Source organism: Leguminivora glycinivorella, chromosome 6 (genome assembly GCF_023078275.1).
Source record: "Leguminivora glycinivorella isolate SPB_JAAS2020 chromosome 6, LegGlyc_1.1, whole genome shotgun sequence".
Lineage (NCBI taxonomy): Eukaryota > Metazoa > Arthropoda > Insecta > Lepidoptera > Tortricidae > Leguminivora > Leguminivora glycinivorella.
Genome location: NC_062976.1, coordinates 18,305,006 through 18,320,470, shown reverse-complemented (window position 1 = coordinate 18,320,470; position 15,465 = coordinate 18,305,006). Strand labels below are relative to the sequence as shown.

The window sequence follows — 15,465 nt, the reverse complement described above, 5'->3', positions numbered from 1 at the left end:
TAGGTAGATACATAATTCCGTGTGTGCTTTAACAGACAGCAATAAATCGTGTAGGTAACCGTCATGAATAGAAATAATGTGGAATTTTGCCTTATTCCAGGATGGTTACTGCGCGTGACGGGCACGTTTGCGCCAGCTTTCTACTCGGCGGGCGCCGCGATCTCGCTGAGCGGGGTGATCCTGTTCATGATCCCGCTGCTGGAGCGGCGCGCGGGCGCGGCGCGCGCGCGCTGGGCGGCGGAGCTGCCGCTGGAGCACATGTAGCAGGACAACGGCGGGGGCGGGGGCGCGGGCGCGGCGGCGCGCGCGCACTCCTTCCCTGCCATCGTGCTGCACTCCCCCTCCACGCCCTCCTCCACCGACGACACAGACAACAGGGTATATTCTACTACAATAATAGAGGAAAATGATTTTTATATCGACGATAGATAAGAACTTGTAAATATTGGTTATCTCGACGGATGAATGTGATAATAGTTTTGATGGCCGATCCATCGAACTCATTCCAAAGATAGAATATAGTGTATGAGGAGATATATATTGTGTATAGTGTTTATCGAAAAGGTGCAATAATGTTACTTTATATTAGTCTTACTTGGTCTGTGAATAAAACGGTGAGAGCCAATTGTTTCTATACTTCGATTTTTCAAAGGACTGTAAGAAATGAGTTATGATACTTCTTTAAAATATTATGAGACGTATGACGTACAGTTGCTTAAATACTAATAATATATTAATAAGTAGTTACAATAATGTGAAGTGTAGAAAACGAATGCGTGGTTAGCTTCAAAACATGGCCTTAATGCGGACCAATCGAGATTAGATTGTATGGTGAGGTCCAACAAGTATACTACCTACCTACTACTATCCGGCAATCTATCTACGATGCCTATTGTGATCACTGAAGTCTGGTACCTAGTAACATCATTTATTCAGTCTTTAGACCTAATGCACTTTTTGTTCTATGTGATCTTCCAAGTTGTGTTCAGGGTTTTGTATTCGACTTGAAAAAGTGATAGAAATGACTTGACTACCATTAGATTTGTGTTTTCTCTTAAAAAATCGTCCTTATAATTGAATAACCTTTTTCATCTAGGTACTAATGGCGTACTGTGGTACTGGGTAAGGTAGTCATGTGAAAATTATGCGGTAGTCGCGCCACATTCTGTTATTTTCTCAAGACGAGTTTCCCTGTTGTAGTTTAAGACGTTAATTTAAACGTAACAAATTTATTTTGTTCGCTAAATATATTTAGTTAAAATATTGAACTTGTTGAATGTAAATACTGTATTTGACTGAAACACTTAGATTAACTATATATTATCGTTTACAATGAACTGTTCTGATATTCTTCGTACAAATATTGTGTCTATGTACATTGTTAAGTCTTAATAACGTATGGAATGCGATCAACTTGTACATTTCTTATGTACACGTATCATATTAATATATATCCGGAATTGAGAACTGCGTATTTATTTTATTCCGTTTTTTGCGGATCCGGAGTGGATGTCGTGAAATCTTGGACCCTAAAGTTGAGCGCAGCCTTCCGAATGTTGGGGTTCAGGAGAAACAAGGTGATAGTGGAACATCCCAGGGAACTCTGAAATCAAGACAAAATCCTAATTAGTGCTTTATTCTAAAAAGTAAATATGTTTTATCGGGCTTCAAGATGTTTGATACCTACATGCCTACTATTAATATAAAAAACGTGACACGTGCTCTATTTTCTATTTCAACCAATTCAACTTGGTCTCAATAAAATTGAATATTCTTGAAATATTACAAAATCCTGTTTCAGATGAAATGTTTTATTTAAAATTATTTGAATATAAACTTCCAAAAACAAATGATTACCCAATGCAGCAGCAGCGCTATTTTGACTAAATATGGCTCGGGCAGGAAGAACTGGCCGGGCCCGTACAGATGCTGCGACAGTACCACCGAGGCCTGGATCAGAGCTATTGGCGCCCAGCAAGCCAGGTTCACCGCTGTCAGCGCTGTTACTTCCTGTAATAACCCATATGGGTATATTATATATAAATCGAAATTAATTTTAAAAGTCCATAATTAGAACAATCATTTAATGAGTATGAGTAGACAGGCTATTTAATTAGTTAATTACCTACGATTGTGTCGACATAAAGAAAAGGTCACCAACTAATCATATTGTAATTCGTTAGATAGATAGGTATATCTACAAGCTCTAGAGTTAATAAATTGGACCCACAAGTCGGCGTTTGGGTTGGTTCATCCGTTCATAATTTGTCTTTGATGGAAATTGGCTATCATATCATATACGTTGGATATAAATTGACGCACAATTTACCTTACACCAAAAATACTCTTCGCCTTTCACGGGGTACAAATCAAATAAGTAAATAGATTTTCAGTGTAAAAGGTAGCGTAACATGCGATTTAATCAGTCATTTTCATATCTAATTTTACACTCATGTATAAGAATTGACTGACAGGACTCATATATGTATATAATATACCAGTAAAATTGCTTACATCGGTAATTTTCTTCTGTTGGCGATTGTAGGCGTTGTCAGCAAATTTAGACTCAAGTTGTTTCGCCCATATCAGCATAGCGATCCTGCAATGTACGACGAATAAGTTCGTACCTAATTATTAACATTATTTAGATAAGCACTTTTAAGCTCATCAACAAAAACTTTATTCATGTAGATATAAATCTACATGAATAAAGTTTTTGTTGACTAGGTACTGTAGGCTATTTTGCATATTCCATAATATACTGTATTGAGCTTAAAAGTGCTTATCTAAATAATATACTGTATTGAGCTTAAAAGTGCTTATCTGTTGACTATGTTTCAGATGAAATTAGAAAGACGCAAGCCTATCACGAGTGGGTAGGTATATAATATGTACAAACCCAAAAACTGAACTAGCATAATAATAATTATGCTTATGCTCCAAAAATCAACACGCGGCGCGGCTGAGAAAAATGGCTATAATCAATAATTATTGTTCGGTAGTTAAAAAATAAAGATCCGTCATTCCTCATACAGAAGCAATATCATACAGCTCGATTAGCAACTTTAAACCTTAATCGTTGGCGGCCCTGCTGATCTGACTATATTTCGCCATAGAACACATAGATATATCAGTAAAGCCCAACTATTATACATACATAAATCCGACAGGCTTGACACTCCTCACGAAAAAGAGCATAGTAACTGAATACTTCCGCCACCCTCCAGGGAGGATCATATTCATGGTATAGCTTGAGCAGGTGAAGTCGTAGCCATAGCCGCCAATGAGGCTGCTGCTGCCCGCTAGCGAGTAGCTGACTGCGAAGAACACACTCAGGAACCGGAACATGTAGTAGTGGCGGTTTGGCATACGCCAACCTGTGAATAGTGTGTTGTTACTGGCTAATATTTCTTTATGGCACTACAAAGATTTAGAAATACAAGTAAAAATGAGTAGCTGCAGGCAGTCTTCGTCGCTGTTGTTATCAACCGGATCAGGCCCCGTAGCCGAATGGCATTTCTCCGACGCCAAACGAAAGCGATACGCCGCTGGCTCTGTCGCGCCAATACGCAAGCGCGATAGAGATAGATATCTACTAGCGCTTCGTTTCGTGAGCGATTGTGCCATTCGGCTAGCCACCCTGTTGTTATTACTGACATTCATTTTAGAATTGATGAAAAGTAGTTAACGAAGGAAAAACAATTTGATCTAAGTAAGTAGTCTTTAATACACAAGCGTAAATATTAGTTTAGATTGATTAGAGCAGCTAGCTTCTAAAGTCGTCTGAGGAAACTAACAATTGCCGTGACAAAAAATAGAATAGAATTAAAAAAAACATCCTACCTCTATATACATATATTGGTTCAGCGGTTTAACCGTGAGCGTGAAAAGGTAGATAAAGTTACTTTGAGCATTAAATGTGTGGTGATAATATATTTACCATTTATGATGTATTTGCTCACAACATATCTCTCTATGCAAACGTGCGTAAGACATTCCACCTCGTGGATCGCCATGAAAGTTTCGAGGAATCCAAATAGTCGGCATAGTGTAGTTTCTTGATTGCTTTTTAAAAATAATAAAAAAATATATCAGTCGCAATGCCGTTCCTTGAAAAAATATTACTTTAAAATAATAGTGCACAAATATGTCAGTAAATAATAAACAACACTTACAAAATTTCCTTCCTGTCTATTATGAATGCCATCAAAAATGGGGCACTCCTCCGAATCCACGCAGAAAGCATAAAAAACCCAATATTTTGGTAACTGCGATTTGTTTCAAAAGTTGGCTGAAGATAAGCTAACAATAAACCAATAAAAATCAATGCAGAAAATCCTCCTGAAAACGCGGAATTAATTTAATATAAATATTTATTGATAATGAATAATTATAAACAGAAAACAACGTAAACATAAACAAGGAATAATGTAAAGCTTACCCGTATAATGAAGGTGATGAACAATATCATTTCTTTCTTGTTCATTAAACAGTGACCAAGGACATGTATTCGTATGGTCCGTCATTTTAAATAACTTGGCCAGGAACAGATTTAATAATTCACTTTCGGACGACAGGGAAAAACGGAGGGGGCCGACGGAGACTTGCAGTGCGACTGCGCACTGCGAAGCCGGGAGGCACCACTTACCGGGGCTCGAAGGTCTGGGGTGTATATGTACAATTGTACATACGTATAACAAATATGCATAAGTCGTTAAGTATATTGTGCGGTGGGGCAGCAGCGTCGGGTTGCAAACCACCAGCACTGAGACGGGCGGCTTCGCTCCGCTACTCGGCATTGTTCAAACATAATAGAACATAGAAAACCTGTTGTTAAAGTATAATGTAAGTACAATGTTAGACAACGAGCTTAGAAAGAGCTAATTGTTTTTTAATGAATTAAGTAGTAACAAACCCTTAAAATTTTCACTTATAACAAAATGTTATCTCATAATATTTTTTTACGAAATTATGTAAATTTTTAAATGTTTTCAATGAAATAGACAATAAAGAATAATAATTGTTTTATTAGACATAGGTAATTTATAACTTTAACCAATGTAAGTATCCAACTCCATATTTGCCTTAATACTTAATAAAAAAATGGCAGTGTTTAAACATATAGAATGAGGACCGTAGGCCCCAGGAAATATATCCCACTTTTAACAAAATCCATCACAGCATTACATCTAAGCACTTTCTGAGTAAGTATTTTAGTAGTAGGAAAACACTTACACTCACGGCCCTCACGGGATTCCTTTTATTCAGAGTTCGAACTGGAAGTTATTCGCGCAATTTCGTTGAAGTAGCCTGTTTATGCATAAGAAGCGTCTCTCGAAATATTGAGCAGGCCTGACTAACCATGAAGTACTTATGTTGGACATAACAGTCTCGTAAAAAATAAAACTCAGGTCATAGTCACCACCGAAAGGTTAGATCTGGAAGCGCTTGGCGTAGCGGAAGCAGCTTGGCGCTTTCGTGGTTATCACGTCACGAGGTTTCTTTAGAAAAATAAAGCTTGTACTGGGCTATGCCTGGAAGCGTTTCGCGCGGTCTGGTCTCAGGAGCGCGTAGTGTCGCCGCACGCGGCCGAGCAACGCCGCGCGCAGCCGCTCGTCCACGAACAAGTAGCATAGCACGGGGATGCTGGTCGCCGCCTGCCATCGAAATAATAGCTATTATTTTTTGATTCAAATACAAACGGATAGACTTAGCACAAACCTAGATCTAGAATAATTTTATTTTCTGTTACGATAGCTACTCCGTGACAGCTATTTTTTTTTGGACTTTGTCAATTACAGGTGAAATGAGTAATTAAAGGTGCGACCACACCGCTGCTTAAAAAACGGTGACGGTACGGAATCGCAGTGACGCATCGTATTCGTACCGTTTTTACTGCATGCTCCACAGACCGCTGCTCAAAATACGCAGACGGTAGGGAATCGCAGTGACGCATCGTATCCGTACCGTTTTTACCGCATGCTCCCCACACCGCTGCTTAAAAAACGACGACGGTACGGAAACGCACGACGTGTCCCATATGAAAGTCACTGCGTTTCCGTACCGGCTGCGTATTTTGAGCAGCGGTGTGGGGAGCATGCGGTAAAAACGGTACGGATACGATGCGTCACTGCGTTTCCGTACCGTCTGCGTATTTTGAACAGCGGTCTGTGGAGCATGCGGTAAAAACGGTACGGATACGATGCGTCACTGCGATTCCGTACCGTCACCGTATTTTAAGCAGCGGTGTGGTCGCACCTTTATATATTTTTATCACGGGATGTTTACGAGGAGGTAAGATGCTTTGGTAAGATATAATTATGGAAATCCCCTTAAATATTTAAATCGGTGAACTACCATATTATTTCCTACCAAATTTCCTACGCAATATTTTTATGACGGAAGCATCTGACACGGAATGTCGTTTATGTCATTATCATTATTTACATTCTACATTTTATTTGGCTTTGAAGCATTGTCTGATTCTGACTCATGAGACGCTGAGAATTTGACTTACGTAAAATACCTACTCACGCAATTTCAGTGGACGGTGAGGATTTTTACAAATGAAAACTTAGATGCATGTAACAACCATAATGTACTCACCTCAGATGCAATGGGTGCTATAAGCGCTAATGTTGGTGGAACGTGGCTTCGGTAGCTCAGGACCAGAGCTGGGAACCACTGGTACCCTGCCAGGACTGCGCTGGGGATCCACAGGGCCAGCGTGGAGATTGTGAGGACGTGGACACTCTGAGAACAATTGTGTGTGTGGTCAGGATAACTCTCAGTACTGCAGGTATTTCGTTTGACGTTCTACATGATTATAAAAATAACATAAATAATCAATGGACAATGTTATCTCTCATTTTATGAAAATTAATCTTACCTTGGTTAATCTTTTCTGTTCTTTTTGTTGTTCGCTTCTGTAGTAAATAGTCTCTAACCGTACAGCTTTTCCCGTGTAATAGAAACTGAAAATAGATAAAATAACAATCGTGAACATTTATAAAAAATATAGTCGGTAGTACAAAAGCTTGAACACAATCATGCAACACAACAATTATTAGCTTTGTCTAATTTACAATATCACTCTATATAAGAGCGTGTAAGTTGTTCTGTAAACCCACTAGGTACGTCAGAAATACGGGCCGATTTTGATTTTTGAGTCTCACGCTTTCGAATTCCGAAAATTGTCACTGAAAATAATAGGCAAGTCACCGTTTTTAACCGGTATTCTAGTGACAAAATCCCGTAAAATACGAGATTCAAAAATCGCCCTTCTATACAGGTGCTAAATATTTCAGTCACAATTATTTCTGCAAAAGCTACACCTTAAATCTTACATGGCAATAACTGGTATCACTCCACAGAGTATGACATAGGGCACAGTGTAGCCTATCTGCTTGGCACCAGAGGTCCCCGAGGGCCAGAAAAAAGTACACACGGTCCCGGTGGGGTCACAGGAGTAGGCCCCGTAGCCAAATAGAGGCGGCGTCGCGAATACTGCGGCGGTCACGTAGCAAACACCCACGAGGATGTAGTATAATCGTAGGTGGAGAATCCTCTCTGAAAAATTGAAATAACAATAGTTTTAGTATGAGTTTGTCGTTCTGAGTTTAAGACCCGCCGTGGACGGCATCCAGCAACCGTACTTCGCGGCGTCTATATGTGTCCGTAACTGTTCAAGAGTGCTCAAAACGACCAAGGCCTAATAACTTATACGTATTGAATTAGCTAACAATATCTAACATAAGCTCCCAAACATCTCAATCAGATTTTTTTCAACTACTAAAGTCAGACACCTTAATTAGGTCCTTATTTACTTAATATAACTAATTAGATAAAATCATGGTAGCGCAAAATGACAAAATTAATGAGTTGAACGGCAAACAATTACTATCAATCAGACTGCCTCAAATGATTCAGAATTGATTAATTTGCTATTAGTAGTTTTCAGATAAGATTTGTGTCTTTGCCAACTTAGTGAGCTTAATAAATAAAAGTACCTATGACATTCACAAATCAGCTGGGAGGCGTTTGGAGTTACAATATGACGACCGGTCTGGCGCAGTTGGTAGTGACCCTGCCTGCTAAGCCGCGGTCCCGGGTTCGAATCCCGGTAAGGGCATGTATTTGTGTGACGAACACAGATATTTGTTCCTGAGTCATGGATGTTTTCTATGTATATAAGTATGTATTTCTCTATATAAGTATGTATATCGTCGCCTAGCACCCATAACACAAGCTTTGCTTAATTTGGGGCTAGGTTGATTTGTGTAAGGTGTCCCATATTGGGGGATTATTTATTTATTTTATTAATTACAAATTTATACACTGCGTTCGCCGACGACCTATAATATAAAATAGGCGACCCTAGCCTTTAACATTACCTGCCAGCTTCCGACTGGGTAGGTTATTAGGGGTTCTTAGCAACGTAACTTGGTTTTCTGTTGTTATCTGCTCGTAGAGTGTAGCTCAGCTCACGCAAGCTCTGAATGTGTTAGGTATGGTGTATGGTATTTATGACAATCCTCTAACAGCCGATCAGATCCGAGTCTAATCGGTTGGTAATATTCAAACTTAAAGTTAACGTACTTATACTCGTAGCTTTAGTGATTGAATGACCTTACCTCGCCTGTAGAACTTTGCTAAAAGATACCGCTCTATAATAATAACAAGTAACGCAGTCATTTGAAAGACACCGTAAAATTGATTTAAAAATGCGAAGAATTGACAGCACGCTGATCCAAATAACCATCTGAAACAAGACAAAATAGCTTACAAAAAACTTAATCATTAGAAAAAAGTTTTTAAAGTATCTTTGCCAAGTAACCAAAACCTTGTTACGTGTTTAGTCGGGGGAATCTTTTGCCCATGCCCAGAAATATTATTGATGTTATTTCATGATATCACTTACATAATGATATTTTGATACATCCATAACTATTCATACTTTTGTGATAGATTTTATTTATATTTAGTTACGATAGTAATTAATACCTTTTTGTTACCGCTGAAGCCCCGGCGAAAGGGAACCCTAGCAAATTCCTGCCGAGAGACGCCGAGCAAAGATTTAGCACAAGGATGTGGCTTCTGAAGGTCAGCAGGTGACTGTGGATGAAGGTGACGAAGAGCCAGCCGTTCAGCAGCACCCCGAACACTCCTGTGCGTATTTTTTTGCTTATTTATTTAAAGGTCAAATGTCACTAATACATATTTGACATAAACTATTTTAAAATTGCAACGCAGGGTCTAATTTGGTATGGGTTTATTAGAATTATTAAGCTCCGTTATAATCGATGTTTAGGTACATGTACGTACGATACGACACAATTTTATTTATCTTTAAGTACTTACCGAAAACAAAGAGACAACTCCCTAATAAAGTTTTATAAGAACTATCAAAGTAATACCACGGACAGTCATCTTCCTGATAATCGTACAAGATTTGCATCATTCTGCAGATTACAATATTGCACTGGCACCGAGGTAAAGGTACAACGCTAGGGTCCCGGGAACGTCCACATAGCGCGGGGAGGCACAGACACTGGGCAGGTTGTCGAACCAGCGCTTTGGACAATGGGCCGGGATCGGGTGACAGCATTGTGCGTGCCATTGGGAGCATGGAAGTGTACTCTCTTGGTAGACTGCGGGAAGTAAATACGAGCCTAAGTGCGAAAAAATCTCTTTCAAAATAAGATATTAAAGTATACCTAGTACATAGTACCTAGGTATCAAACCTTAACTTTCTTGGATAGGTATTCTTAAAATTATTAACCTAAACTGTTGCTTTTTTTACACAGGAATATTTTATTATGTTTAAAAGTAAAATTCACGGGGAACAAAACTAATAAATTATGAAACGTTCTGCCTTTCCGCCTGTTCGCCTATCCAGCACAACTTTTTTTAGTAAGTATGCATGTATATTTTTGGCATAACTCTTAACCAATCAGTCCATCTGGGAGATTATTTTTGTAAAAGAACTGACCTGAGCTGCGGTTTTACTTACTTCTGGTGTTTATAAATAACCACTCACCGATCTCATCTAGTACACATACACCTATATTTTCAGCTAGTTTTTTCCAGATGTCGCGAACTAGTATTTCACACTTGCTCCGCGGCGCGCTCAGGTAACCGACAGCCGTCCGATTCGCGAGTTTGCCGAACTAGCCTTAGTACTTACCTATTATTCAGTGTAATTGATTCATATAAAATCTATTGTTATATTTCTCACTTGGCAAACTCTGTGATGGGAGGCTTGCTAGTATCTGTACACATGTCACGCAGCAGTTGGTGAAGTCTGTACGAAGTAATTAATTGAGGAAATTAATATTGCATTGATTTTTTGGCAGTGCTGATAATTATTCGATTGCTGGACACTTTGTGTTTATAAAACTGGTAGACGCTTATTTGCATTGAACACGCAGTGCAGTGCTGACATCGAGAGTGACGAGTCACGGCAGGATGTTATCATTGGATCAATTGTCGCAAATGGTAAAGGAACACTTAGGACTCTACACCTCCGTCGACGGAGTCCTACATTCCAGCAAATGGGAAATCGCTGAATCTTCCGTCGGAGGCCGCGGGCTTATAGCAACGGAAGACATTATACCGGGGGAAGTGCTCTTCGTGGATCACCCACTTATCAGCGGACCCCGGGCGGCGTCTATCGAACAAGGCGGATGTACAGCATGTTATATAAATGACACAGAGAATGTGTTTAAATGTTTAAAATGCGGATTATTGCTGTGTTCTGAACAGTGTCAAAATAGTGACGTGCATTTTAATGACTGCAATATTATCTCACGCTGGGATAAAAAAGTGCCCGTTGAAGAATTCGACGATAAGACTATATCACGCGCACTCACTGCCATACGTGTGTTGTTGCTTACCGAGGATCAAAAACAATTACTCTCTGCCCTCGAGGCACATATGTTGCCACAACATGGAACTGAAATTAGAAACCTAAAACAATATTTTGAAATACCAGAATCTGAAGAAGATCTAATGAGGCTAGCGTGTTGTGTACTCGATGCAAACGCATATCAAATTGCAATCGCATACGGAAAGAAGGAAATGAGCAGAAGAGGATTGTACCCTGTTGCCGGTTTGATGAATCATAACTGCGTGCCAAACACGAGGTACAGTTACAATAGCGACGCTCAAATGACAGTCAAAGCAATTAAGCACATACGAGCGGGATGCGAGATATTTACTTGTTACTCTGGATTTTTATGGGGGACACCTTCCCGACAAGCTCAACTGTATAAAACCAAACATTTCCTGTGTAAATGTGACCGGTGTGCGGACCCTACTGAGAGAGGAACTCTCCTAGCCGCTCTCAAGTGTTTTGTGACCGAATGTCCTGGTAGTATACTGCCCATTCAGCCGTTGAATATGGCCAGTGCGTGGCAATGCCTTGAGTGCGGGTTAAGAGTTCCTAGGAAGAACGTTGGTGCTGTGCAGAGTGCTATCGGCAGCTTAATAGGGTCAATAGACTTCGGAGACGTAGACCATTTGGAGAACTACCTCGCCAACCGGATCACCAAATACATTCCAAAAACCAACCAAGTGGTAGTTGATCTTCAGTGCCGGATTATTTGGGAGTTTGGTGAAGTCGAAGGTCTTCGTTATCATGGTAAGTTGGCACCTAAAGGGTCTACCTCTATTCTATTACGAATACTTTTTGTGTGTAGTAGCTATATTGTGTAACGGGGAGGAAGGTATGTAAATTATTAACGAGATTGTTAATTCACGACAACTGTAAGCTGAAATTAATTAAAAACTCGAGTTTGCATTATTCTGACCCCCCGAAGTTACAGTGTTTAGTTTTAGTCTACATATCATCTAAACTGTGTATATAGACTGTGTGGTAGGTATCCGTTTCTCTTCGTGAAAGACTATAAAACTTTAGCATTACGATATCCAAAGGATCATCAAAACAATTTATATAAAATAGTATGAAATTTCTATGCTCCGTAAACGGAGCTACCAAAGAGCATTGAATCACTACGGGAGCTACTTTGAAATTATTTATTTATTATTTATTTTAGGTAATTACAAACATAAATCTCTAATTAATTTACATAGTATCGTTAAACCAATAAGGTTTGTCTCGATACCTTCAAAGGTATAAAATCAGCAGTTGCGTTTACTTTGCCACGGAGCGTGAACGACTGTCCCAAAATACGTACTAAATTACGACTGTAGAAAAACAGTATAGCTAATATAATAATCATCGTTCAACTATCAAAGTAACCCCATTTCTTCCTTGTCTCTCATCTTCATTGTATGAAAACATAGATTTGTATTTTTTTTCTCGCCGGAATAAATATATCAATATAAATAAATGCCTATCACATTTTTTGCATTTCAAAGGATAGCATGCATTTATTGAAACTTACATCACATGACAATTATATTATAATAAAATAAAAATTAAAATTAAATTAAACTAAATAAATCTAAAATTAAACTAAAGTAAATCTAAAAACGGCCCCTGTGGCATAGTACCGAAGACGCTGGCAGCATTTCCTCGCTGGATTGTCAAGCTAATACGCTGAGCGAGGAAGCTGCCAGCTCTTCGGTCACCGGTGGCGTCTCTTAGTCTCTTCGATAAGTCCTTGAAGAGACTCAGAGCGCCAGGGCCCCACGGACCAAGGGTCTCGACGCCGAATGGAATAAAAATATATTCGGCGCCGAGACCGCTGTATTTTCCTACCTTTATTTTCTCGGCCGCCTCTGCTGCTGCCGCTGCCCTCACAGAGGTTCGGTGGAGATGAGACGGGGCCAGTGTGTCAACGCAAGTTGCGTCCCAAACCAGCACCCGTCCCATATTCCACGGAACCAACGACATCCCATCCGGTCTCTTACCGTCCGTCCTAGATATGCCGGTCGGCTCTAAAAGGGCCGGCACATTGACTGACGCAAGAGACCGGCGGATCACGTCGTTGAGGGCAGCATGCCTCGAGAAGCGGCCAGCGCTTCGTTGGCAGGAAAGGCCGTGGTGCCCAAGTCGGTCAACCTGACCAAGCATTTTTGGCGTCAAATAAATAATAAAGAGGTTTTTTTTTAATAAATGGGTTTACTCTTGGCCACAGACTAGCCAAAGTCAAGGACGTGGCCTACGATGGAGTGAGCTCGCCCAGAAGATGCCTGATAATATAGAGTCCCTAAAAAATGCCGACAGCGCCCTTACATAAGCTCGTCTCACGACATTTCCTTACCATTAGGCGATCAGGGACCCATTTCTCAAAACTGAAAGTTACAAGTTACAATCGGAAGTCTCTTTCCAACTTGTCATATTAGCATAGCTGGGCAACGTTAATCAAATAGTTAACTTCGATAATCGTTAATCCGTTACTTAAAAAGTTAACTTCGTTAATCGTTAAAGCGATACGTTTCGGTAGATTTAACGGAAGTTAAAGTTAATCGATAATCCGTTAACACGTCATAAAAATAGGACTTCACTGTAGGTATTTGTATTTACTAAGTATCCACCAAAAACCATTAAAACCTGTGACGCCAATCGGTAAAAAACCGAAATGTAATAATTACGGTCTCTTCAGGCTTTTACCGCCGTTGGTTGGCTAAATCCTAGGTTTTACTTTGGACTGGTAATTATTGGGTCATTCATGCGGTCGCGATCGTGGTGCATCGGTTCTTCAGATTGAGATTTGAGACAACAACTCGATGCTGTGGGCCACGATAACTTGGTGACTCTAACTCGATGCGTCGGTTGCGCGATTTGTCTGTCATGACTGATGATTGCACTCTATTCCCAGGTTAGTGATCGATCTAGCACGTCTAATAAGATTTAGACGATCTCGAATAAGTGATCCAAAGTCGCCAATTGGTCTTAAGACTGTATATAACCGACGGATCTGCTTTTACCGATAAATCCTAGGTTTTGCCGTACTACGGGCTTTTACAGTAGCAGTCAGGACGTGGTATTGGCGGCGCAGCGAGCCGCTTGGGGTGCTGGATTAACGATTAACGGACTCGATGAAATTTAACGGAAGTTAACGAATCCGTTAACATTTTTTAAAGTTAACTCAAAAGTTAATCCGTTAACCGAAATGTTAACTTCGTTAATTAACGATTAACGGATTAACGAGTTAATGCCCAGCTATGCATATTAGACATTGACTACCACTTGTAAATTGTAACTTGTAGCTTCGAGAAATGGGCGAAAGTTCGCTCGTTTATCTCCTATAAAAACAAAAATAAAAAGCATCAAATGATGTAAAGAGCATTAATTCAACCGACACATAGACTCTTCGCATGATTTCTTAATCTATTTTTTCTACTCCCGTACTGTTATTCGTGAGTTACAAGGTCGTGCATAGAACTTTAAAACCCTACATAAAAGATGTCAGGATAAGTCTATCTAGTATACCCTGAAAACATTTAGTAGCAGTAGCACGATATAGCTGTTACAGTTCAGTAAATACATTACTACCAACTTAACAAACCAATTCGCAGAGTCGAGACTCCTTCGTTTTCTGCTGCGTTCATTGGCGACGCGTCGAATCGCATTCAAATGTATGAGAACTCGATTCAACTCGGCTCGATTCGTCTTAGTGGCCAGGCTTCAAAGAACCATACCATAGACAGTTGTTTGCACTCAAACTGCATATTCAAAATGGTAGGCGGTCCACTAGATAAAACTAAGATGACTGAAAGTAGGTATTTGTTGATTTATAATTTTTTTTCAAAATAAGTGCTTGGTCGTAGAAAAAGTATTGTATGCAACGGTGTTTAACTGAGTCAAAAAATGCTCGTGGCGTCTTTATTAACAATTTTCGGCTTCGCCTCAAATTGTTACCCACGCCACTCACCTTTTTTGACCTCTTTTAACCACCAGTTGCATAAAATACTATATTAATAGCCACGACCCATATAACCATAATCGGTCGCCGTTCCTACGCAAATCCTCCTATTTTGTGTACACACAGGTCTTCGGGTCTCAATGCTTAGTCGCAGTACGGTCGACGTTTAGTCGCGGCGACCCAAATGGGGACGATTGGTAACAGGCACAAATGGTCACAGAAGTGACAGAAGTGTGCACTACGCGTGCACACATTGTTACCGTTTGGCGACTACTTTCCCAAAATCATTCGTTCATTTCATTCTTTTCAAATGGCGACTGTCAGAGACGTCAAAGTAAAAAAGAAATAAAATCATTTGACATTAAAATGTAATGGCGTAAGAATTTGTTAAAGATAAAATATTGTTTGCATTTGTAATATAATGTGGGCTAATTACCATGGCCAATTAAATTGCTCGAGTGATTTCATGAAATAAGTTTAAATTTATCAACGCGCCATCAATTTACCTCAGTTTAACCAGGGGCGGCTCACTCCGCGATCCTTTCGCCGCGCTACAAGTACATGCCGGCGGCCGCGAGTTCGCGGCCCATTCAGCGGCGACGACCTTCGCGCGGCGCAATAGAATTCAATG

The 15,465-nt window shown here is 40.0% G+C and overlaps 4 protein-coding genes across 6 annotated transcripts in view; 2 read left to right on the top strand and 2 right to left on the bottom strand.

Annotated features, from left to right (window-relative positions):
- Positions 1-1,467, top strand: part of LOC125227424 (monocarboxylate transporter 12-like) — a 67,781-nt gene extending 66,314 nt beyond the window's left edge. For both annotated transcript variants that reach the window (XM_048131739.1, XM_048131738.1), the window contains exon 7: positions 101-1,467. In XM_048131739.1, coding sequence (XP_047987696.1) covers positions 101-264 — 164 coding nt within the window. In that variant the 3' untranslated portion in view covers positions 265-1,467. The remainder of the gene's footprint in view (positions 1-100) is intronic.
- On the bottom strand, positions 1,270-4,799 carry LOC125227426. 2 transcript variants are annotated; one of them, XM_048131741.1, is made up of 7 exons: positions 4,442-4,799; positions 4,176-4,341; positions 3,941-4,065; positions 3,158-3,377; positions 2,515-2,599; positions 1,858-2,010; positions 1,270-1,603 (listed from the first exon to the last, which is right to left on the bottom strand). In XM_048131741.1, the coding sequence occupies exons 1-7, from the start codon at positions 4,797-4,799 to the stop codon at positions 1,481-1,483; spliced, it is 1,230 nt and encodes a 409-aa protein (XP_047987698.1). In that variant the 3' UTR covers positions 1,270-1,480. The 2 variants fall into 2 exon arrangements, with proteins under 2 accessions (XP_047987698.1, XP_047987699.1); XM_048131742.1 differs by having other exon boundaries at positions 3,941-4,341; positions 4,442-4,583.
- A 210-nt stretch (positions 4,800-5,009) lies between these two features.
- Positions 5,010-9,836, bottom strand: LOC125227429 (visual pigment-like receptor peropsin). Its single transcript, XM_048131744.1, has 7 exons — positions 9,361-9,836; positions 9,004-9,166; positions 8,634-8,761; positions 7,347-7,569; positions 6,890-6,974; positions 6,607-6,753; positions 5,010-5,657 (listed from the first exon to the last, which is right to left on the bottom strand). Exons 1-7 carry the CDS (start codon positions 9,626-9,628, stop codon positions 5,529-5,531), a joined length of 1,143 nt encoding a protein of 380 aa, XP_047987701.1. The 5' UTR covers positions 9,629-9,836; the 3' UTR covers positions 5,010-5,528.
- Positions 9,837-9,907: 71 nt separating this feature from the next.
- The window catches only part of LOC125227425 (SET domain-containing protein SmydA-8-like), a 34,311-nt gene continuing 28,753 nt past the window's right edge, over positions 9,908-15,465 (top strand). Inside the window, exons 1-2 of the mRNA XM_048131740.1 lie at positions 9,908-9,912; positions 10,431-11,641. Of these exons, the coding sequence (XP_047987697.1) occupies positions 10,468-11,641 (1,174 nt within the window). The 5' untranslated portion in view covers positions 9,908-9,912; positions 10,431-10,467. The remainder of the gene's footprint in view (positions 9,913-10,430; positions 11,642-15,465) is intronic.

Coding starts and splice junctions, on each gene's coding strand:
- LOC125227429 (XM_048131744.1), bottom strand. CDS start 9,628: ATGCTCCCAATGGCACGCACAATGCTGTCACCCGATCCCGGCCCATTG. Junction 9,167..9,360: donor GAGTTGTCTCTTTGTTTTCG/GTAAGTACTTAA, acceptor AAATACGCACAG/GAGTGTTCGGGGTGCTGCTG. Junction 8,762..9,003: donor GCTTCAGCGGTAACAAAAAG/GTATTAATTACT, acceptor GTCTTGTTTCAG/ATGGTTATTTGGATCAGCGT.
- LOC125227426 (XM_048131741.1), bottom strand. CDS start 4,799: ATGCCGAGTAGCGGAGCGAAGCCGCCCGTCTCAGTGCTGGTGGTTTGC. Junction 3,378..3,940: donor GAGCAAATACATCATAAATG/GTAAATATATTA, acceptor CACTATTCACAG/GTTGGCGTATGCCAAACCGC. Junction 1,604..1,857: donor TAGCGCTGCTGCTGCATTGG/GTAATCATTTGT, acceptor TCTTGATTTCAG/AGTTCCCTGGGATGTTCCAC.